The 24,665-nt window shown below is 44.5% G+C and overlaps 1 protein-coding gene across 1 annotated transcript in view; it reads left to right on the forward strand.

Moving 5' to 3' along the window:
• The first annotated feature begins 249 nt into the window (after window positions 1-249).
• The window catches only part of LOC124795686 (protein amnionless), a 119,947-nt gene continuing 95,531 nt past the window's right edge, over window positions 250-24,665 (forward strand). The window contains exon 1 of the mRNA XM_047259766.1: window positions 250-332. Coding sequence (XP_047115722.1) covers window positions 293-332 — 40 coding nt within the window. The 5' untranslated portion in view covers window positions 250-292. The remainder of the gene's footprint in view (window positions 333-24,665) is intronic.

Genomic DNA, 24,665 nt, shown 5'->3' on the forward strand with positions numbered 1-24,665 from the left:
GGAGCTTACTTTCTGAACGCCCCTCGTATATTTGTCCAACGAATACCCGTTTATCATCTGCAGTTCTTCTTGGTGTCCGAAAGAATAGACACCATATCAATATAAGTATAATTGTATTGTTTTGTGGTTAGAAGATTAAAGACGTGTAGGGCGAACAGGGAGACGTGCAGCTGTGTAATCGTGCAGTGAGTTGAGTGGTACGGTGACGTGTGACACCGGACACCGCAGGCCACATCTGGCGCAGTCGGTTTGGGGGCTAACCGTAGCGGCCAGTCTGCAGTCTGCAGCCGGCATGGCGACAACACTGCGAGCTCCGCTGCCGGGGACCGCCGGTGAGTGAGCGTGGGTGGCAGCAGCGAGCGTTGCACGCCAGTCACTGAAAAATCTCCAGCAAACCATTGCTATTGTCCAGACAAACCGTGCACAGAATCTTACTCGATAGATGTTCCTGTCGTTTTTAGGGTTCCGCACCTCAGCCGGTAAAAACGGGTCCCTGATTGAGGGTGTGTCTGCCTGTCTGTCCGTCTGTTGAGACCTCTTTCTCTCAGGAGCGGCTAGAGATATTTATATCAAATACAAAGTTCTACGGTTCCTTGACGGTATAAACAAATTAAGCTTCTGAGTCACTGTAGTCAAAAGATAAGGCCATTTATCTCTAAATGTACTTGTAAAAGGGAATGTGTTGACTGACTGACTCGTCACCGCCCAGCGCAAGCGGCTAAGGACAGAAACTTGATATTCGGTGAGGGTGTTTATCTCATACTGTAGGCGTCGTTAAGAAGGGGTGTTTCTAAATTCCACCGCTCAGCGGGTCAGAGGGTAAAAGGTTTTTTGAAAACATATCGCTGCTAAGGCAATTTTGAAGCTAGAATTACGAAAATTGGTGGTCATTTTTTTCTGTTTTCCGTCTTTCCCTTAGTCGCTCTAGATTTGTGGAGGTATATACCGTCTATGCAACTAAGTAATGGCAGTTTGTTGCCCATCGCTCGGTGTTACTTACGATTTCCAGTGCTGTTAACTCATGTGAGTGGTCCTGTAGATGTATTGGTTGGTTTCCATTTTCCAACTGGCTGATTTCTGTTGCTCTTTCACCTACATTTGTCACATCGCACTTTCCATTTTGTGATCAACATGCGTGTGTTTTCGGTTGGCAACGCTACACACCGAAAACACACATATGTTGTTCACACAATGGAAAATGCAAGCGATGTATGCGATGTGACAAATGCACGTGAAAAAACGTCTGGAACCTGCTGTTGTGAAGTCATGCTGATTAACAGTGCAACAACAAAACTTAATTTAAGACCAACACTCGATATAAATGATATAACGGCTTGTTTATAGCATAGACGTCTCCGCAGTATCCTTTCTTTCAGGAGTGCTAGTTCTGCAAGGTTCGCAGGAGACCTTCTGTAAGGCTTCGAAAGTAGGAGACGAGGTACTGTCAGAAGTAAAGCTGCGAGGACGGGGCGTGAGTCGTGCTTGGGTAGCTCAGATGGTAGAGCACTTTCCCGCGAAAGGCAAAGGTCCAGAGTTCGAGTCTCGCTCCGGCACACAGTTTTAATCTGCCAGGAAGTTTTATACAGCGTGTTCCAAAAGTAACGAAACCTTATGGGAAAATGAGTAATTTGCAAAAGTTATCGAAAGTGGTCCCTATTATGCGATTCACATGACTGAATAAATGTTCTTAAACATATGTCGCTATGCCTACGGCCTTGGTTCGTTGAACACACTGTTCTCGTCAAACCAGCGAAGATAAGCAACGACTGACGCGTAGGGATGGCCGCTATCGCTGAAACAACCATTTTTTCCGTCTGTATTTTAACCTGACTATTAAAACCGTTCAAAATATTGGTTTCCGAAATAACCGATTTTCGATTTTTTGCTGCCGTTATTTCCAGTAATAAACGTTGACTTCGACCAAAGACGGAAAAATTCTAAGAAGGTGAAGGAATAGGAACTCTCAATCAGTATGGGATTTAGGCTGTGGTAGAAATCGGTCTTAGTTTCTGCAGCACTATCGGCGAACGTGAAGAAGACGGGCGCGGCGACGGCGAGAGGGAAAGGTCACAAGCTGATGACCTTCGCGCATCACCAATTTTTGATGGTATCGGTGTTTCACTCTGAAGAAGTCACAAAATTAAGGCTTCAGTTATTATACCATGTTTATAGCACGTTAGTACAATTATAGGCACATCGATCAAGGTTGGTTTCTCTTTCATGGAACTTGTGGATATTTTCTCCTGATGTCGCAAATTTCTTGTGCCTCCTCCTTGTTTTTAAATTTTTGAAGCAAGTGTATTGTGCTTTATTGTTGCTTCATGTACTAAAACAATTCAAAACTAGGAATGATTCCATTCCGCAAGCAACAGATATCTCAGGACAACGAGAAACTACCGTATAGACCAGGTGCGGGGAAGTTTTGCGCGCTGCATGTGCAGTCTAGCGTCTAATAGGCGACGCTACCCGGCAGTACATACGTATTGTCTCAGCAATGCTGTACCGATTCTTACACGTTTGTTGCTAGTTGCTAACTGTCGGCGTTGTTATAAAAACTACACTGATCGCTTTTCCTATTTTCTACAACAGTTTTATATTCCAAAGCAAATACAACTTTACAAATAAATATTGCCCATTTTAAAAAAGAAACGTTTTATTTAAAACATTATAGTACTGCTGCAATAGCAAATTGATATACTGATTTTTTTAACTGGTTGTAGGTAAAAAATGAAAAAAATCCTGTTACAGCTGAGATCAAACGAATATCGAAAAATACCATTTAATCGGAACTAAAATACCGGTATCGGTTTTAACCGGTCGGTTTTTCCCATTCTTATGGGCATGGCCGGTAGTTGGATGGGTAACCGTCTCGGTACGCCACGCGTTGTTGGCAGCTTTCCATTTACCTTTCCGGCCAAGCAGAGGAGTGGTGGTGGCGTAAAGTTCCCGATCACCAGACTTGACAGCCAGCCCTGGATTAAATCCCAAACCTCTTCGCAGTATCTCGTGGAGCGACGGCATATTACGCTGCTGATGGTGATCCGTTCGTTGGATGGCGACTTAAGCTTGGCGACCTCCTTGGTACTATTCGAGAGGAGTAGCCATCATGTAACGCAAATGTGACACTACACTACAGACGTTTCCATTATAGTCATTTACATTTATCAGATACCCTTAAAAATCAATTTTTACACTTCGCGAAGGAAAGGAAAAATCTTTCCAATTAAGTGGCAGAGCTTGGGATTACCCAGCCAACCATGTCATACCACTTTTACTTTTACGTATGTCATAACGTTTATCGAGGAACTACAACAACGCATTGTTAATTGTCTTTTTGCCATTGGGAATAGATCGACGATCAGTTCTGCGGGCAACAGACTTACAATATTCTCACTATAAAAAATTTCATTCACAGTAACACGTATGTCTTTCCTAATGAGCTCGTCGACCTTTCCCTTGTGCACCGTGGAGGCAGTTCGAAGGTGATCTACGGAAAAGCTTAACTTGAATGCTCGAGTTTCCACAGTGGAGGTGGTCACCCGTCTCCCAACAGTACAGTTGGCCAACGAGCACATCTCTACATGCGCGATAAACACTGAAATGAATCTCCTCCTTCACAAGGTATTCGACGACTGCACTCTGTCCAAAAGAAACCTTGATGTCTGTCATTTTGTAAATGTGGCCTGTCGTTACGCCATAGACATTTATGGCGTTACAAGGAATGACAAATGACGTCGAAAGAATTTTGAGCTGCGATGCTAGATCCTAACAGGTCGGTGTAGATCACACAAGTGTGTAACTGAAATGTTCGGGAAACTTATACGGGAATCTTTTGTAGAAAAACAACATAGTTCTCGCGAAATCCTGTTGTGTAAGTTTGCGGGAAGTATATTCGAAGAGGACAGTGCATCATTATGCTACCACCATCGTGTATCTCGTTCAGAGACCATGAGAATAAGATGAAAGAGGTTAGCGCACCTAAAGACGTGTGTGCTCAGTCTTTTTTCCCCGCTCAGTACCGAGCGAGGTGGCGCAGTGGTTAAACACTGGACTCGCCTTCGGGAGGACGACGGTTCAATCCCGCGTCCGGCCGTCCTGATTTAGGTTTTCCGTGATTTCCCTAAATCGCTCCAGGCAAATGCCGGGATGGTTCCTTTCAAAGGGCACGGCCGACTTCCTTCCCCGTCCTTCCCTAATCGGATGAGACCGATGACCTCGCTGTCTGGTCTCCTTCCCGAAAACAACCCAACCCCCCCGCTCAGTACGCAGCTGGACTAGGAGAGAAAATCTATACTATTAGTGTGATATACCTTCGTGCATCCTACAATGACTCGTGACGTATATATGCAGTGTAGAATGCGTCAACACACGGTGTCAAGCCTGCAGATTATGTTAAAGTTGCCTTTTCATTACATTGTTGGAATTTGCTGTTGTAACAAACGGTTGTTCATGACTTTCAGTATGGCCCTCGAGCGTATGTATCATATTTCTTCTCCTGTACTATTTTTACTACACTCCCTCTAGATACGTCTGTTCGTATGACTGCTATATTGATTTCAAACCTTAATAAGCCACTGCGGTACAATGGTTATTATTTTTTTGTCTTGACACGGAATCTGACATTTTCTCAGTAGTAAGTCGCTTCCTGAATATGTAGTTTCTTTTTATTCCTCGTCCATAGCATCACTGCCTCTTAAAATTGAAGGTAACGCCTAATCAAATTTAATTTCACTAATTTACGTACTAACATGTGCTAGCCACCTTCATTTTTAAATTGTTATCTGAGCGTCATAGATAATAGTATTCAATACACTAAAACTACCCGTGATAATAACTTCATTGATTTAGGAAGGAGAAATCACCATGACCAAACTTCGACTTTGGGTGCCGGTGTTGATCTCTCGGTCAGCGTCAGCATACCTGTAACAGTTAGGTTCATCATCGTTTTGTGTCCGATAGGTCAAATACCAGATGCACAGTGTAAGGTGATGGTGGCGATTTGTTTGTGCGTCAGTGGGCGAGTTCGTCGGTTTCCCTGCTGTAGCCTGTTGGTCGGTTTTAAAAGCAGCTGGTACATCCAGTCAACGTTGTTGCTATGCAGGGGCTTGCCGACGTTTGTCGCTTGTTGGTGTATGTTAGCTTGCCATATGTGGTTATGCCCTAGCTAGCAGTGTCTGGCCGCTTATGCTCCCACCTATGTTTGTGATCATAGTTTGCCCGAGTAAGGATGAAAGGATTGTTCGAGTACAAAATTGTTAAGGCTTTCGTGGCCACCTGTTGACAAACCGCTTATTGACTTCTGTCTAGGGTTCTTCGGCCGACGTTCGTCTGATGATTTTACTGACGTTTCGCCAGCACGAGTGGCTGGCATTGTTAAAGCTTCACCCTCTATTGCCGGTGGTGAACTGGGGCCGAGCTCGCAGCTGCAGACTATATGTCTTTGACAATGCCAGCCACACGTGCTGGCGAAACAGTAAAATCATCAGACGAACGTCTGCCGAAGATCCCGAGACAGAAGCCAATAGGCAGTTTGATTGTTCGAGTGTCTCGAATTCCTGTATAGTCATGTGGGGTGTTTTGTGGATTCTTCCTTGAGGGTTTCAAGGCGGTATTCATTGTGAAGATCCACGGTGTGTGTGTGGCGTGGAGCGTTGCTAATGATGCGTAGCACTTTGTTCTGTATGATCTGCAGGCGGCGCAGGCGTGTAGAAGCTGCATATCCCCAGGCGGGAGCTGCGTACGTCATCAGAGATCGAATCAGTGTCGTGTATATGGACCTCGACACCCTCTTATTCAGTGTGCTTTCCCTGTTGAGCATTGGGTAGAGTTGTTTGAGCCTCGCGTGCGCTCTGTTGGCAACGTATTCGATGTGGTCCTCACATGTAAGTTTCCGGTCCAGCTATACATCTGACTTTCCCTCGGAAACATAATGGGCTTGTATATAGTGTTATCTGTCTACAGTGTTGATGTTTGCGCAGTAGTTTCGGTCTGCGTGTGAACAGAACTGCTTCGCACTTGTCGACGTTTACTTTAATACGCCATCGTTCAAACCAAGGCTCGGCAATTCTGACTGCCGTCTGTATTCGTGAAGCCGGCCGTTGTGGCCGAGCGGTTCTAGGCGCTTCAGTCTGGAACCGCTCGATCGCTACAGTCGCAGATTCGAATCCTGCCTCGGGCATGGATGTGTGTGATGTCCTTAGGTTAGTTAGGTTTATGTAGTTCCAAGTCTAGGGGACTGATGACCTCAGAAGTTAAGTCCCATAGTGCTCAGAGCCATTTGAACCATTTTTTGTATTCGTGAATTAATGTTCGACGGTTTCCAATCTTGCGCAAGGATGGCTGTGTCATCCCCGTAGATGGCTAACGTCGTGTTCTGTGTTGCTGGGAAGTCGTTAATGTGCAGACTGAACAAGATGGGCCCCATGATGCTTCCCTGGGGTACTTCACTTTCGATACCGTGTTGTGTCGATTGTTTGCCCTGCACGTTAGTGTTGAAACATCTTTGCGTGAAATATGAGTATATGAGACGTACGAGTCCGTCCGAGAAACCAGCTTCGCTTAGTTTGCCTATAAGGCCGTTGTGTCAAAGACGGTCGAAAGCTTTTTCGATGTCCAGGAACACGGCCCCTGTGGTTTTATTCATGTTGCAGCCGTGTGTTATATGTTCGACTATGCGGAGGAGCTATTGTTTTGTTGAGTGGTGATTCCTAAAGCCGAATTGCTCCTGTCATAGGGTGTCATTGGCGATGCAGTGCCTAGTGATGCGTTTTAGTATTACCTTCTCAACAATCTTTCTAAGCCAGTATAGTAAACTAATGGGTCGGTAATTCTGTGGGAGGGAGTGGCCTTTCCCTGGCTTCCTGAACATCAGGACCTTGGTCCCTTCCAAAAGTCAGGGAAGTGTTGGTGTTTTAGGATGGCATTCGTTATGTGTGCCAGGTATTCTGCGGCTCCCTCCGTGAACTCCTGCAGGACACGGTTCTGAATGCCATCAGGCTCACGTGCTTTCCTAGCTTAGGTATGCTTGATAACCTATGTCATTTCATTTGTACTAGTGCGTCTAATTTCGTCGCGCGTGGGCTGGGATACAAGTCACGTAACCTCCTGGTCCATTTCAAGTGTGAATTATGGATGTGAAGGAGCCATATTCGGCATGAAAGACGCTGCAAGTGTTGTGGCCATAAGCTCTGCCTTCTCTGTCGCGGAGTAAGCTGGGCCGTTTGGTCTTTGTAGAGTGGGAATGTAATGTTTATCCCTGGTGAAGTATCTGGCTAGCTTCCACACTCCAGGGCGTGTGGTATCTAGCCCTGCGATTTTCTGTCCCCATTGTTCGATTCGAAATGTTTGTATTTTATCCCGTATTATACCGTGGAGTCTGTTGACGTGCAGTTTAAAGAACGGGAGCCTGGTACGGTGCCAGTATCTCCTAAGGCGGTTCCTCATTGAGATAAGGCCCAGGTTTTCCTGGGGCAGCGCCGTCGAGTGTTGTTTTGGTGTTGTATGTGGAATGGCGTCAGTCATTGCGTCTTGGACGGCAGTAGTAAGAGCCTCCACATTCTCGTCAATTTGTTACGTGTTGTTAATTTTGTGGGTGTGCGGAATACGACTATCAACCGTTTCCTTGAACAGTGTCCAATTCGCGCGCTTGTAGTTCAGTATCCTGCGTGGTTCTGTGTCCTGCAGTGTTTCTTCCATGTGCAGTATTACAGGCATGTGGTCTGAGTCCAGATCGTTTTCAAGCATGAGATTGAGTGTGCATGTGATGCCTTTGATGAGGGCTATGTTTAGCACGTCTGGACTATGTCGGGCCTGTGTAGGAACGAACGTGGGGACGTCCGGCCCAAGTATAATGTAGTTTCGGCCCAGTGCGTCCTAGTATAGCTTCCTGCCGTTGGAGGTACGTATTCGTGAGTTCCAGTCGGGTTCTCTCGCGTTTAGATCTCCAGCAGCGATTACCCGCGGTGCTCTGTTGAGAACTGTGGCGATATCGCGTGTTACTGTGTTTCTAGGAGGATTGTACAGCGACACCAGTGCGGTGTTGGCTCCGTTGAGCTTGACCCTGACGACCGTGGCCTCTAGTCTCTCAAGCGCAGGGAGCTCCAAGTTCGTGTGTTCTATGCCTTTGTGTATGATGATTGATGTGCCGCCTCCCCTCCTGCCATCCGCTCGGTCGGTACTATAAACACAATAGCCTTGGATGTTTAGCTGTTTGTGAGGCGTAAGCAGTGTTTATTCACTAGGGCGATTAGGATACCCTTTTGCTCCATGAACGCAACCATTTAGGCTCTTTTGTTTGCGATCCCGTTGGCATTCCAAAACAGGATCTGTGAGTTTGTGTTGGCGTCAGCGTTTCGTGGCTGGTGTGACATATTATCCGTGTATTGGTGTAAATAGTGACGTGATAATGGTTTGCATGCTAGTCCAGTTGAGCGAGCCCGACATGAACTGCGTGAAGAGTTGTGAGACACACCCCATAATCTTCATGACTACTTCGTTGGTCGTGAGTCCGGGAAATAATGTCTCCATTATCCTTCGGAGTGTTGAGGTAATGTTGGATGGTTCGAATGGCTATGAGCACTATGGGACTTAACTTCTGCGGTCATCAGTCCCCTAGAACATAGAACTACTTAAACGTAACTAACCTAAGGACAACACACACACCCATGCCCGAGGCAGGATTCGAACCTGCGACCGTAGCGGTCGCGCGGTTCCAGTCTGAAGCGCCTAGCACCGCCCGGCCACACCGGCCGGCAATGTTGGATGTGTCGGCCTGTGGGTTGTTGGTTGTGTTGGCGGCCGCTGGTACTTGTGTTGGCGTCTGGTGTGTGCTGGCTTGCGTGTCAGCTGATTGAGTGACGCTTGTGGGCGCCTGAGTGGTCTCTGTGGTGAGTGGGTGTGTTGCGTGGATCCTTGTGTTAGTGTTCGAATTGTGTTCGTGTGTATTTCTGTCCTGTTGTCTGTGTGATTGTTGTGGTGTGGTCGTGTCTCTCCTGTTCCTGTTGTTTCTCCTTTTCCTTCTCTGGCGTTGTGGTTGTCCTTGTGTTAGTGCGTCTTCTGTAGTCTGTGGTGTGCTGCAGTCCGTGATCTCAGGGTGTAGGGTGTTGTTGTTATTTATGTTGTGTAGTGTATCTGGTGCGGGTGTGGTGCCGGGTGTTGTGTGTATTGGTTGTGTGTCTGTTGCTGGGGATATTTGTTGTGCGCGTGCTGAGCCCTCAGGTTCCTCTGACCGCCCTGCGGTGCTGGGGCTGCCAGCGACCACTTCAGCAAAGAATATTCCACTCCTTACTGGGCGCGGGGGCGGTATCGTAGCTGTGATGGCGGTAGTTTTTGTGTTTTTTGCTATTTTGCGCCTGAGGGCTTCTTTGTACGCTATACACCCCAGCGAGACCGCATCGGATACGCGAGTGCGCGAAGCGCTGGCAGTTGTGGCATTGTTGAGGGCTGCGCAGCGTGTTGTAGATTCCTACATTTACGCCCATTTGAAGGTCGCGGGACTTGGCCGTGTGATCTCACTGTGCCGAAATCTGTCATTGGGATTACACGAAAGCACTCCCATCCGAGGGCGATGAGTTCCTCTGTACTGTCTCGATCGGGGTTCGTGAAACTATCCCCTCGATCACGTACTTCTGTGTTTCTTCCAGGACTGTTCTACCTTTCTTTCTTTAAGGAAGTCCAGCAGATTCGTGTCGTCTGATTTGTTCGACACATACAGTGCGGCGTGGTTCCCAGTGAGTTTGGAGTAGAACGTTGTGGGGTTGTGTTTCTTATTAAATTCTTTGTTTAGGACACTAAGGTCTCTGTAGTTGTGTATAATGACAGGTGCGAAGCCATTCGAGGACTTGTTCCGAATCTGCGTAGCTGCTTGTGGTTTTGTATGTGCTGCAGTCTCGCGTTTGTTCGTATTGTTCCCTGTGTTGCTGGTGTTATTATTCAGCGATTTAGTTGGAGTTGGCAACAGCACTCGGCGGTTGCCTCGAGTTTGTGGACTCACTTGTTTGTGTGTTTTGGAGCGGTTTTCGTCGTAGACCGACCTGCTGCCACGGTCCGTATTCGGAGTTGTTGGTGTCTTCTGTCGGCTCTAGCTCCGATTCGGTCGGTGCCTGAGCCGCCAGAGGTGAGAGCGAGGGCACATCTCCCGTGTTTGCGACAGGCGCTTGTGTGTGTGTGTTCATGTATGTTCAACCCCCCCCCCCCCCCTTCCCATTAGCAGCTCTCTTGGAACGCAGAGAGTGGGACAGAGATGCTGGCGGGAACAGCCGGCATTCCCGCCTCTTGTGCTGGAGCTTTGCTGCGGGTTATTGGAGGGTATATGCAGGAAGCATCGGACATCTTTCCTGCATAGGGACGTTTTATTTGGATAGGTTCAAGGGAAGGGTGTACGACAGTATTGCTCTTTTCGAAACGACAACTTTTGCTTTTTCGGCGAGAGTGCAGTATATTGTGTACCTATCTGCGTAAAGTGCAAGCGCGGCGCAAGAGAACGCGGGTACAGTGCGCGGGGTTACCCGACGTGAAAGGGCCGCTGACACAGAAAAAAACCCTACCAAAGAACGGGATAGTCCTCTGGGGGGGTTTGCAACCGAGGTTGCGGAGAGTTGAGCCGAAGCTCTTGCCGCTTAGCGCTCGAAAGCGTTAAGCGGCTTGCGCTGGTTCTCGGCGCTCAGAAGAGCGTCACCGGCAGCTAAGCCTGCTGCAACTTGTTACAGACCACTCCGAACAGCTACCAGCGGGCAGCTACGCCAGGTCCAGAGAGCAGCGGTCCGCTCGGCTCGGCTGCTCGACTGCGAATTATTCACCGTACACTCGTGAAATGGTCGTGTGGGAAAATCCCCATGTCACCGCTACTTCTGGGATCCTGTGTCCCATCTCTCGTGTGCCGACGCCGACTGTAACACCATGTTCAAACTCACTTAAATCTTGATAACCTGCCATTGCAGCAACCGTAACCGATCTAACAACTGCGCCAGGCACCTGTGGTCTTATATTGACGTTGCAGACCGCAGCGTCGTATTCTGCTTGTGTACGTATCTTCTCTGTATTTGAATACGCATGCCTATACCAGATTCTTTGGCGGTTCATTGTGCTATTACTTTTTCCTACCGGCTCCTACTTTCTCCCCCCTTCTCGTACTAGTAACTGACTAGGGTGTTCTTAGTCTTGTTGTAACCAAGTAGAAAGGTAAGGCAGTGGCTTTCAGATATTTATCACCGTTCGAGTTGGTGTAAAATAGAACCGACAGTTGTCCGCCTTTGGGGGCAGTGACTTATGCCTACTGTCTCTATATCGAATACGGATTACTATGGCTTGCATTAAAAAGTAAACTACAATGTATGTTACACTCATATATTCAGTTCTCTAGATAGAACAAATTTAGCGACGCATTCCATTAGACTGCTCCTAACTGTAAAACCAGTAAGGGACGTCTGGTATACGTTTTGCGCAGTGGTGGAAACCGGAAACTTAACACTACGGCATCGGTGGAAGTGAATGGGCACACCTGCATATATGGAATGGTTAAACTTAAATCATCCACGGAACATTTAGTTAAATATGTTGAAAACTAATAAGACAAACACAAAATGAAAGTACATAGTCGCTGATTTCAAAACTAGTTGTACGAACGTAAGACAGAAAAGTAAAACAAACTCAGACTGAGTTAGATCATCACCAACCTTAATTCAAACGAACAGCTGTCTGATCATAGTGGAACAGGACATGTAAGTAAAATTCTTGTGCGAATTTGTAATACGTAAAATGTGGTTTAATAAAGTAGAACTATGTCGAACATATTCTTCAAACGTTCCAAAGCGCATATACACAAACAAACAAAATTTTTGCATCACCTCGGTTCCGAGAGTTCCTGAACCTGTATAGAAAATTGGAATAGAGATCAACATAAACGCCGGCCGTAGCGACCGAGCGGTTCTAGGCGCTTCAGTCTGGAACCGCGCTACTGCTACGGTCGCAGGCTCGAATCCTGCCTCGGGCATGGATGTGTGTGATGTCCTTAGGTTAGTTAGGTTTAAGTAGTTCTAAGTTCTAGGGGACTGATGCCCTCAGATGTTAAGTCCCATAGTGCTCAGAGCCATTTGAATCATTTTTAACCATCAACATAAACATCATTTCCGCTCTTTTCATTGCTCATGAAAACCACACATTGCATGTTGTACCACTATTTACCGAGACCTTCACAGGTGGTGGTCCAGATTGCTTTACGAACCGGTGCTTCTAATACCCAGTAGCACGTCCTCTTGCACTGATGCAGGCCTGTATTCGTCGTGGTATACTGTCCACAAGTTCATCAAGGCACAGTTGGTCCAGATTATCCCACTCCTCAACGGCAAGTGTCGTTGGTGGGTCACCTCGTCCATAAACAGCTCTTTTCAATCTATCCCAAGCATGTTCGATAGGGTTCAAGTCTGGAGAACATGCTGGCCACTCTAGTCGAGCGATGTCGTTATCTTGAAGAAAGTCATTCACAAGATGTGCACAAGTGGGGAGCGGATTGTCGTCCATGAAGACGAATGCCTCACCAATATGCTGCCGATATGGTTGGACTATCGGACGTTGGATGGCAGTCACGTATCGTACAGCCGTTACGGCGCCTTCCATGACCACCTGCGGCGTACGTCGGCCCCACATAATGCCACCTCAAAACAGCAGGGGAGCTCCACCTTGCTGCGCTTGTTGGACAGTGTGTCTACAGCGTTCAGCTTGACCGGGTTGCTTCCAAACACGTCTCTGGCGATTGTCTGGTTGAAGGCATACACGACACTCATCGGTGAAGAGAACGTGATGCCAGTCCTGAGCGGTCCATTCGGCATGTTGTTGGGCCTATCTGCACTGCGCTGCATGGTATCGCGGCTGGACCTCACCATGGACGTCGGCAGTGAAGCTGCGCATCATGCAGCCTATTGCGCACAGTTTGAGGCGTCACGACGTCCTGTGGCTGCACGAAAAGCATTATTCAGCCATCCACTGCAGTAGTAGCCCATGGGCAGCCTGAGCGAGGCATGTCATCGACAGTTTCTGTCTCTCTGTATCTTCTCCATGTCCGAACAATATCGCTTTGGTTCACTCCGAGACGCCTGGACACTTCTCTTGTTGAGAGCCCTTCCTGGCAGAAAGTAACAATGCGGACGCCCGACCGAACAGCGGTATTGACCGCCTAGGCATGGTTGACTACAGAAACATGAGCCTTGTACCTCCTTAGTGGTGTAATGACTGGAACTGATGGGCTGCAGGATCCCCTCCATCTAATAGACGCTGCTCATACATGGTTGTTTACATCTTTGGGCGGGTTTAGTGACACTTCTGAACAGTCAAAGTGACTATGTCTGTGATTCTACCGTGGGGAAATCAGGTTCAAAAATGGCTCTGAGCACTATGGGACTCAACTGCTGTGGTCATAAGTCCCCTAGAACTTAGAACTACTTAAACCTAACTAACCTAAGGACATCACACACATCCATGCCCGAGCCAGGATTCGAACCTGCGACCGTAGCGGTCGTGCGGTTCCAGACTGTAGCGCCTTTAACCGCTCGGCCACTCTGGCCGGCAAGGGAAATCAGGTGGTACACTGTCTTGCTCGTAGTAAACCATTCCATCTCGTTCATTTTCAAACATATCTAGATACACAATACCAGTGACAGTTTGCTCCATGAAGAGGAAAGGGCCGTACACTTTCAATTTGCCAAGGGCAGGAAACACATTAATTTTGGGGCCGCCAGGAACGTGTTTCGAGACTGCATGTGCATTTTAGCCGCCTCAGTTTCTGCAGCTGTGTGTGTTCACCATGCACCGATACGAAATATCGATTCATTGCTGAACCCAAAACACACAGCGAGCACGATCCGCACCAGTGAAAGTGGCCATTTTTACCGTGTGCTGCGTTGGCGCTCCTAGTGATGGAATGGGGTGCTGATGCATTATGTAGCCGGCCGGTGTGGCCGAGCGGTTCTAGCGCTTCAGTCTGGAACCGCGCGACCGTTACGGTCGCAGGTTCGAAACCTGCCTCGGGCATGGATGTGTGTGATGTCCTTAGGTTTAAGTAGTTCTAAGTTCTAGGGGACTGATGACCTCAGATGTTAAGTCCCATAGTGCTGAGAGCCATTTTGATGCATTATGTGAATCAAACTTGAGGTTGTTTGCTACAAAATGAAGTTATCTGAATAAATTTCTGTACCATTCGAAAATGGTGCCGAGCGAGGTGGCGCAGTAGTTAGCACACTGGATTCGTATTCAGGAGGACAACGGTTCAATCCCGCGTCCGGCCATCCTGAGTTAGGTTTTCCATGATTTCCTTAAATCGCTCCAGGAAAATGCCGGGATGGTTCTTTTGAAAGGGCACTGCCTTTCCCATCTTTCCCTAATCCGATGAGACCGATGACCTCGCTGTTCGGTCTCTTCCCTCAAATGACCCAACCCAACCCAAAATGGTAAAGTCTTCTTTGACTCATCCTATAGTAGGATATGATAAACCACCAGAACACTGCGTTTTCGCCATTTACCTCGTTTTGGACAGCAATGATAAGACATGCATATACTCTTGCTATTAAAATTTCAGTACCCTATAAATGTAATAGGCCGCCTCTGAATTTCCTCTCGCAACCTGCTACCCACAGGTAGCTCCGTTCGGTCAGTGTTAATGGTGCGCCCTGCAACTCCTTTGCTGCTTCGGAAAGTTCCATCACAGTTGCTCCACGCTGCAGCCGGGCGAGGGTAACAGACTCGCCTCGCACTTCCGAAACTTCTAACGCGGCCGTCGCGTTTTACTATTTAAACACTACTATTAGTAAAGACCATTGCCCTGAGGTGAAACGTCAACGCGAGGTCGCGTTACCACAAAAAAATTTCGAGCACGCGTAGTGCGACGTCTGAACCTCTATGTGTATATTATTGAAATTAAAAAAGTAGAATGGAGTAAAAAGATATCAACAAGGTTAACGGAGGTGTGGTCAATGGTTTATAAAGTGACTTTTCAACACTAATTTTACGTAACAAATACACAGCCACAGACAGGCGATCGCACTTATACTCATGCAAATTACATTATTATTAAGCATGCACGAAAGTAACATTGCAAGTTCTGCAAATAACATAATAATGAATATTTTATGCAACCAGTACAATATTATGAAATGACTGTGGGGAGTTTTAAATCCGAAATGTTATCAAGTCTATTTCAAGAACAGAAAATATGGTCTCTCAAAAATTTATTCCAGTGTCAAATTATGCTAATCAAAATCATTTCGTTGTAACTTAACAGTTAGTTATTTCAGTCATAGTTCTAATATTTCACCACAGATCTAATTTTATCATGACGGGTAAAACAGTCATTAAAATCCTGAACTATTCTTTTATTACTAACAACAATTTTATTTTAAATATTCACATTGTTCAAGAAATGTTGAGAGCTGCACTTTAGAATGGCTCCTGCACTTAATCTGTATCACTGGTCGTATACACCGAAGCGCCAAGGAAACTGGTATAGACATGCGTATTCATAGACAGATATATGTAAATAGCAGAACAGGGCGCTCCGGACGGCAACGCCTATATAAGAAGACAAGTGTGTGGCGCAGTTGTTAGATCGGTTACTGCTGCTACAATGGCAGCTTATCAAGATTTAAGTGAGTTTGAACGTGGTGTTATAGTCGACGCACGAGCGATGGGACACAGCATCTCCGAGGTAGCGATGAAGTGGGGATTTTCCTATATGAACATTTCCCGAGTGTACCGTGAATATTAAGAATCAGGCAAAACATCAAATCCCGAACATCGCTGCGGCCGGATAAAGATCCTGCAAGAACGGGACCTACGACTACTGAAGAGAATCGTTCAACATGACAGAAGTGCAACCCTCCCGCAAATTACTGCTGAATTCAGTGCTGGGCCATCAACAAGTGCCAGCGTGTGAGCCATTCAACGAACCACCATCGATATGGGCTTTCGGAGCCGAAGGTCCTCTCGTGTACCCTTGATGACTGCACGACACAAAGCTTTACGCCTCACCTGGGCCCATCAACACTGACATTGGATTATTGGTGACTGGAAACATGTTGCCTGGTCGGACGAGTTTCATTTCAAATTGTATCGAGCGGATGGATGCGTGCGGCTATGGATACAGCCTCACGAATCCATGGAACGTGCATGTCAGCAGGGGACTGTTATGGCTGGTGGATAATCTGTAATAGTATAGGGCGTGAACAACTGGAGTGATGTGGGACCCCTGATACGTCTAGTTATGACTCTGACAGGTGACACGTACGTAAGCATCCTGTCTGATCACCTGCATCCGTTAGTGTCCATTATGCATTCCGATGGACTTGAGCAATTCCAGCAGCGCAATGCGACAACCCACATGTCCAGAATTGGTACAGAGTGGCTCCAGAAACACTCTTTGGAACTTAAACACTTCCGCTGCCTACCAAACTATCTAGACATGAACATTATTGTGCATATCTGGGATGCATTGCAATGTGCTGTTCAGAAGAGATCTCCACCCCATTCGTACTCTTGCGGATTTATGGACAGCCCTGGAAGATTCGTGGTATCAGTTCCCTCCAGCACTACTTCAGACATTAGTGGAGTCCATGCCACGTCGTGTTGTGGCACTTCTGAGTGCTCGCGGGGGCCCTTCACGATATTGGGCAGGTGTACCAGTTTATATGGCTCCTCAGTGTATATTTCCGAAGTAGGTTTCGTAATTTTAGTGGCGGACAGGTATTTCTTCTCTGTTATGAAGTTTTGTGCCTAATACTGCACGGCTTTAAACGGGTTCAACCATCCTCTCGCCGTGCTGACACTTGATTTGCCGACCGGGGTAGCCGAGCGATTCTAGACGCTTCAATCTGGAACCGCGCGACCGCTACGGTCGCAGGTTCGAATCCTGCCTCGGGCATGGATGTGTGTGATGTCCTTAGGTTAGTTAGGTTTAAGTAGTTCTAAGTTCTAGGGGACTGATGACCTCAGCAGTTAAGTCCCATAGTGTCCAGAGGCATTTGAACCATTTTTTTGACACTTTATTTACGGCAAGCCACATCTCTTCTGCTGAACGCTGCCATTACATACCCCTGCTGCTCACAGACTTTGTAGGCTGCTAACCGCGGTATCCCAGGGTGTCAGCTACACTGCACCTAGGACTGATGGGTTGCCGCACCAGCAGGCGTAAACAGCCATCATAACAGTCCCGGTCAATGTAGACCACTAGTAAATAAGAATACCAGCCGCATTCCAATAGCAGTAAACAACAACATGTTTACCAGAAGGCCTGTGGAAAGTTCTGCGCAATACTCGCGGTGCCAGTTTCACCAACCAAGGTGTCTGCATGCAATACAATACGGATTATTTCTTCCATGGCAGCGACACGAAGGAACTTGCCCCCCTTCTTGCAGCGGTGTACCGTAGGTCTCTAGAAGAGCGTAGCGTTCCAAAGGATTTGAAAAGGGCACAGGTCATCCCTGTTTTCTAGAAGGGACGTCGAACAGATGTGCAGAACTATAGACCTATATCTCTAACGTCTATCAGTTGTAGAATTTTGGTATATTGATAATTATTACTTATGGACCGTCTGACAGCAACTGAATAAAACACAATTTTAGTGCCATATGCGTTTCGCCTTTATTTTCTGCAAGGCATCATCAGTGGCCTGGAATATGTACATATGTTAGCTATTTAATTTAAATTTTTGTCACTGTACCTATAGGTTATAAACGTTCTGGTGGTTGGTATTTCCTATTAAGTAGTAATGTTTTGAACTGTACTTACATGTTGCGTGGACAATTTCTTACACATTACGTTCCTGTTGCATTTCCAGGCAAATGTGAAACGAACACTGAAAAACATTGAACACACACTCACAGACAAACAGAAATACTACTTAACACAGAAAAACCCACAAGCACCAACACTCCGCAGTCAACCGAAAGTACATAAAGACGGAATGCCGATGAGAGCTGTTGTCAACTTCAAGAAAGCTCCAACATACCGCATAGCCAAACACCTCCAAAAGTTAGTTACAAAACACTATAAAGTAGAAAACAACAGAACAGTGATAAACACAGGAAACCTAGTAGAAAACATACAGAACACACAGGAACCACACACAACATCACTGATTTCATTCGATATAGAAAATATGTATACCTCCATCACTATCACAGAAACAATAGAAATCATAGAACAAAATCTCTCATCCCACAGCAACCTCACCACAGACGCAATAAAGGAAATAACAGATATGCTCAGACTGACAACTGAACAAAACTTCTTTCAGTTTGAGAAAGAACATTATCTACAAACTGATGGACTGCCTATGAGATCCCCAACATCAGGAACACTAGCAAACATTTTCATCAGTCACCTACAAAATCAGATATTTGAAAAGATAACCACAAATGAAAGTTTCAAAATCATATATTGGTACAGATATGTGGACGACATTATTTGTCTGGTAGATGAGCCAAGTGAAAAAATAGATGAACTCCATTCAGAAATAAACAAAGCTCATCAGAACATAAAATTCACACTTGAAAAAGAAAAAGAAAATCAAATAAATTTTCTTGACATTACAATTAAAAAAGAAAATGGCAAACATACATTTAACATCTTTAGAAATCCAACAGCCACAGACACAATAATACATTCCACATCCAACCACACCCACAGCCAAAAACTTGCAGTACTAAGACACATGTTACATAGATTAAACAGAATCCCACTCAGCAAGAGAAACTATGAACAAGAAATGAGTACAATCATACAAATAGCTAGGAACAACGGGTATGACACAGATGTGGTACACAGGCTCAAACAAAAAATAAAAACACAAATACAAAACAAACACAACATTCCCAGAATACAAATGAACTCACAAGCTGAAAACTTACAAACACACACAATGACAACACCACACAGAAAAGAACCAGATGGTACACCATGACCTACACACATAAACTAACACAGAGAGTTGCAAACATCCTAAAGAGACAGGGTTTCAAAATAGCATATAAGCCTGGGCAAACCCTTCAATCACACCTAAGCCAGCCAGCTACCACGAGGGACAAATTCCAACAATCAGGAATATATAAACTTGAATGTCAAAGTTGTGATGCAGTATACATAGGCATGACATGAGGGAATTTTGAAACAAGATACAAAGAACATATCAGATGTTGGAAGTATGAAACAAACCATTCCACATTTGCAGAGCATTTAAAACACTATAACCATCATCCTACAAACATGGAACAAGAAATGAAAATAATGAGAATAAGCAACCATGACAAACATCTTATACAAATGCAAGAAAACTTCCACATCCAGAAAGCCATAGCAGAAAACAAACATGTGATAAATGAACAAACTCACTTCAGCACAGGCTCCCTACTACACTTAGTAAAGGAAATGATAACATAAAACCAAAAGACTCTTCCCCCCCCCCCACACACACACAGAGCCAACAAAAAAAAATTATACCACACCATTATACAGACACAAACACACGCACAAAACACACACACACACACACACACACACACACACACACACACACAGAAACGCACACACATATGCATACACAAACAGACGACAGATACTTCAATAGTTACACTCATAGGGTTGGCAATAACATTCGATCTTTGGCAAAAACATTTGACAGTCGGCAACAGAAACCAAAACATTGCATTAAAACAAGCGTTCAGTTCACAGTGCTGTCGAATGTGAAAAAAACCGCAAACTGGCGTTCATAAGAAGAAGAACAACACATAAAATGCAACAGGAGCGTAATATGTAAGAAATTGTCCACGCAACCTGTAAGTACAGTTCAAAACATTACTACTTAATAGGAAATACCAACCACCAGAACGTTTATAACCTATAGGCACAGTGACAAAAATGTAAATTAAATAGCTACATATGTACATATTCCAGGACACTGATGATGCCTTGCAGAAAATAAAGGCGAAACGCGTATGACACTAAAATTGTGTTTTATTCAGTTGCTGTCAGACGGTCCATAAGTAAAAATTATCAATATACCGTAGTATTACAGGCAACTGAGGAAGACAGGACTACAAAAAGTTGAAGACGTAGAATTTTGGAACACGTATTATGTTCGAGTATAATGACTTTTCTGGAGACTGGAAATCTACTCTGCAGGAATCAGCATGGGTTTCGAAAAAGACGATGGTGTGAAACCCAGCTCGCGCTCTTCGTCCACGAGACTCAGAGGGCCATAGACACGGGTTCCCAGGTAGATGCCGTGTTTCTTGACTTCCACAAGGCGTTCGATACAGTTCCCCACAGTCGTTTAATGAACAAAGTAAGAGCATATGGACTATCAGACAAATAGTGTGATTGGATTGAAGAGTTCCTAGATAACAGAACGCAGCATGTCATTCTCAATGGAGAGAAGTCTTCCGAAGTAAGAGTGATTTCAGGTGTGCCGCAGGGGAGTGTCGTAGGACAGTTGCTATTCATATTATACATAAATGACCTTGTGGATGACATCGGAAGTTCACTGAGGCTTTTTGCGGATGATGCTGTGGTATATCGAGAGGTTGTAACAATGGAAAGCTGTACTGAAATGCAGGAGGATCTGCAGCGAATTGACGCATGGTGCAGGGAATGGCAATTGAATCTCAATGTAGACAAGTGTAATGTGCTGCGAATACATAGAAAGATAGATCCCTTATCATTTAGCTACAATATAGCAGGTCAGCAACTGGAAGCAGTTAATTTCATAAACTATCTGAGGGTAGGCATTAGGAGTGATTTAAAATGGAATGATCATATGAAGTTGATCGTCGGTAAAGCAGATGCGAGACTGAGATTCAAATTTTAACAAAATGTACAGAAATAAATATTATCTTCCATGAAATACATTCTATTATTTGAACAGTATTTAAATATTTAACAAAAAAATTTGTCATTGAAAAACAGTTGAATTGCAATTTCACACAGACAGTTGAAAAACTGAAAGCGTTCTACACCTCACTAACAAGTGACATTGAATGTTACTTTTAAAACACGTAGAACCATATATTGAGATAATGAAGCCATCACCATCGAAGAGTGGCAAGGAATACAGTGCATGATCCAGTGAATGCAATAAGACAATAACCACATACCAATCTAGTCAGACTAATAATTCTGGTGGCACTGCATTCAAACACGATGAAAAGAAAACTGATATTTCAAACTAAGGTATGTAAAAAGTGCGAAAAACGAGAAAAAAAGTAAAGTGTATCTCAGTGCATCTATATTAACTGTGTGTTCCATCACAGATGTTGCGGGGGCAACCATGAGTCACTAATATCTCCGGTCGGTAAGGGTGTAACTCGCCACTGGAATGTATTCGTTTCTTCAGTAACAGTTCAAATGATGGATCGTCAGGTGCACAGTCGTTTCACTGCGCAACCAGTGCCACCGTTTAAAGGAGAGTGCTGTGTTTGTTTGTTGTTGCTTTAGGGAGCAAAACAGCTGAGGTCATAAGCGCCTGTGTTATAACTTAAAATGGTCACTTACCGAATGAATTGGAAATCGATAATACTCAGAGCCTAATCGACTGGAGCGAACGGATAGCTAGAAATGGTCACTTCCCTTTTGAGTAGGTTACTCAAACGGTTAAAAATGGAATTTCCTTAGCCGTATTACTACAACGAATAAAAAGTGAAACGCGATCTAAAGCTCGTACTGTATCTGCTAAAATATCTGAAAACTCAGATGGCAAACATACATTAAAACGCAAACGATTATAACATCGGCATTGGGACAGAAAATGGTGCACCGTCAATGGTTGGTTGCATTAAGCACAGAATGGTGCGGGGTCTCCACTTAACAAATGACCTTGACTGAAACGACAGTGCCCAGTATGGAGCCTAGTTAAAACTATCTCCTCGCGACGAGAGGAAGTCGTCCAAGCCGTTGGGAGGTGTTTAATTTCCCGGAGTTTGTTCACATACAGAGAAGACCAGTGTTCTGGCCAGAAAGACGCAATGTTTCTACATGCGACAACATAGAGATTGTAATGGGACACCCTTTTCTAACATAGCCTTTTTTCTTTATAGAAGTAGCCGATACCGGGATTAATCCCGAACCTGGTATAAGTTAACATTCTCGGCTGTTTCACTGAAAGAATTTTATTTGATTTTGTATACGATGTATTAGATTTCAGACTAAAATGTATAAAAATAAATTAATTTTTTAGTACTCTGTATGTACAGTTAAAATTACTCTTCCTTTAAAATTATTTGAAATATTTGAATTTCTGTTATACTTAAAATTCGTAGTATTATTTACGCAATCTAACGCTAATTATTAAATTTATTTCTGAAATCATTTATTAAATAATGATATATTTTAGCGACGATCCTTCTTTTGTGAAGAAAGTATGTAAACTCTTTGGAGTATTGTGAGTACCGCAGAATGTAAGTAGTAGTGGGCATGGTTCTGATGGAAACGCACGTATTTTGCTAATCTCGTGAACAACAATGTAATTGAAACTTCCTCGCAGATTAAAACTGTGTGCCGGACCGAGACTCGACCTCGGGACCTTTGCTATTCGCGGGCAAGTGATCTACCGACTGAGCTACCCAAGCACGACTTAGGCCCCCTCTTCACAGCTTTAATTCCGCCAGTACCTCGTCTCCTACCTTCCGTATCAGCGCACACTCCGCTGTAGAGTGAAAATTTCTTTCTAGAAACATCTCCCAGTCTGTGGCTAAGCCATGTCTCCTCAATATCCTTTCTTCCAGGAGTGCTAGTTCTGCAAGGTTCGCAGGAGAGCTTCTGTGAAGTTTGGAAGGTAAGAGACGAGGTACTGGTGGAATTACAGCTGTGAGGAGGGGGCGTGAGTCGTGCTTGGGTAGCTCAGTCGGTAGAGCACTTGCCCGCGAAAGGCATAGGTCCCGAATTCGAGTCTCGGTCCGGCATATAGTTTTAATCTGCCAGGAAGTTTCGTATCAGCGCACACTCGGTTGCAGAGTAAACATTTCATTCTAGGAACAATGTAATTGATGGTTTTATGAAAATCGAAATTATAAAAACGGTGTGATGTTTAGTAATGTGACAAAGAATAAAATTCAAGAAATATACAGGCAAATCTTCATAAGTTATTTAGCCATCAGGAACCCACAACACTATAAAAATTACAGCCTCAAGAATGTACTCCTAGACGCAAGAATTGGAGCCAACAACAAGGGAAAATGAAGTAAAAAGTTTTTCTTTTGTATATCTTACCCCTCTCAAAGATTTGGAACTAATGAAGACACTAAGAAAAATTTAGTAGTGATGTGTGGGAGGGTAAGATTACAAGATCATCCGAAGCGGCAGAATAGCCAAAAGTCCTAAGCAGTGGGACTGCAGCCTCGGCAGCAGCATCGGAAGCTTCAATCCCCAACACTCGGACGTGGCCAGAGACCACGTTGGCTCCATCATCAGCGACCGAGTGGAGGCACTCTTGGAGTCATTGTACTAAGAACTGATGATGTATAGCACAGAGAGGATCTGGAGAGCACTAAACTAATCAGAACATAATACACAATTCAGAAGCACAGGCGGAAGGCTCTGCAGTAAAAATCCAGCACTGTTCTAGAAGTCGGTATCTAAAATGTTTCGTAAAATAAAGAACAAACCGCCTTCAGTCACAAGTTGCGTTTATTTACTGCACTATGCATTTCGAGCCCTGGAGGCCCATCTTCAGGTGCTTTTTAGTGATTTACATCGGGTTTTTTAGTTGTTTGCCTGTTGATATTACATTTTTGTGTTACAACACGGTATATTGTAGATATAAGTTTAACAGCGTTAATAATATGAAACTAACTTACAGTTTAACATTGTATGATGTCAACTTCTGTTGTGCAGTTGGTATACACAATACACATCTTTAATTTTACAGTACATACTGGGATATATACATAGTCACACATTTTTTCGCACATTGTAATAGCAGAACGTAAACATGTCAAAGATTCTCGTTCATACAGATGTTCTACTTCTAAATATAATCGATTTTCTTGTTTCACAGAAGATAATATGGAATAGTATTACTAGTACACAGGTATTATTAAAATAATTATTTGGCACCATGTTGTAGGTTGTCAGCTGTTTGTACTGTTATAGATTTGATTCCTCAGGAAAAAATAAACTTTTGAAGGTGTGGAAAAATTGTGGCTGTTAAACTCTGTTTGTTCATTCAACAAGTTTTCGGAATATTTTACTTCGTGTAGCATTATTTCTAACTGTTCTAGTAGATTAAGTTTTTTACTGTTGGGTTCTGTGTGAAGTACAGTTAGGCTGTTGTGGATGTCGTCAAGTCTGTGTTTATTAATATACATGTGGTTAGCTGTTGTAGATTTGTAGATTTTTCAAAATGGTTTAGTCGATAGGCGTCGGTGTGTTATTTATACCGTGTGTGGAAGGTTCTTCCAGTTTTTCCTATGTGAAATGCTGGGCAACTGTTACATTGTAATTTATATATTCCACTGTGTTGTGTTATTGGTTTGTTTGTGTTCACTGTGTGAGGTAAGTGGTATCCAAGTTTGCAGTTTGTGGAGAAAGATATTTTAATATTGGTTTTTTTGAATAAGTTAGCTATTTTTTGTGATACTGTGCCTAAGTATGGAATGCTTGTGAAGATTTGTTTTGTGTCGGGTGTTTTCTTT

Source organism: Schistocerca piceifrons, chromosome 4 (genome assembly GCF_021461385.2).
Source record: "Schistocerca piceifrons isolate TAMUIC-IGC-003096 chromosome 4, iqSchPice1.1, whole genome shotgun sequence".
NCBI classification, from domain to species: domain Eukaryota; kingdom Metazoa; phylum Arthropoda; class Insecta; order Orthoptera; family Acrididae; genus Schistocerca; species Schistocerca piceifrons.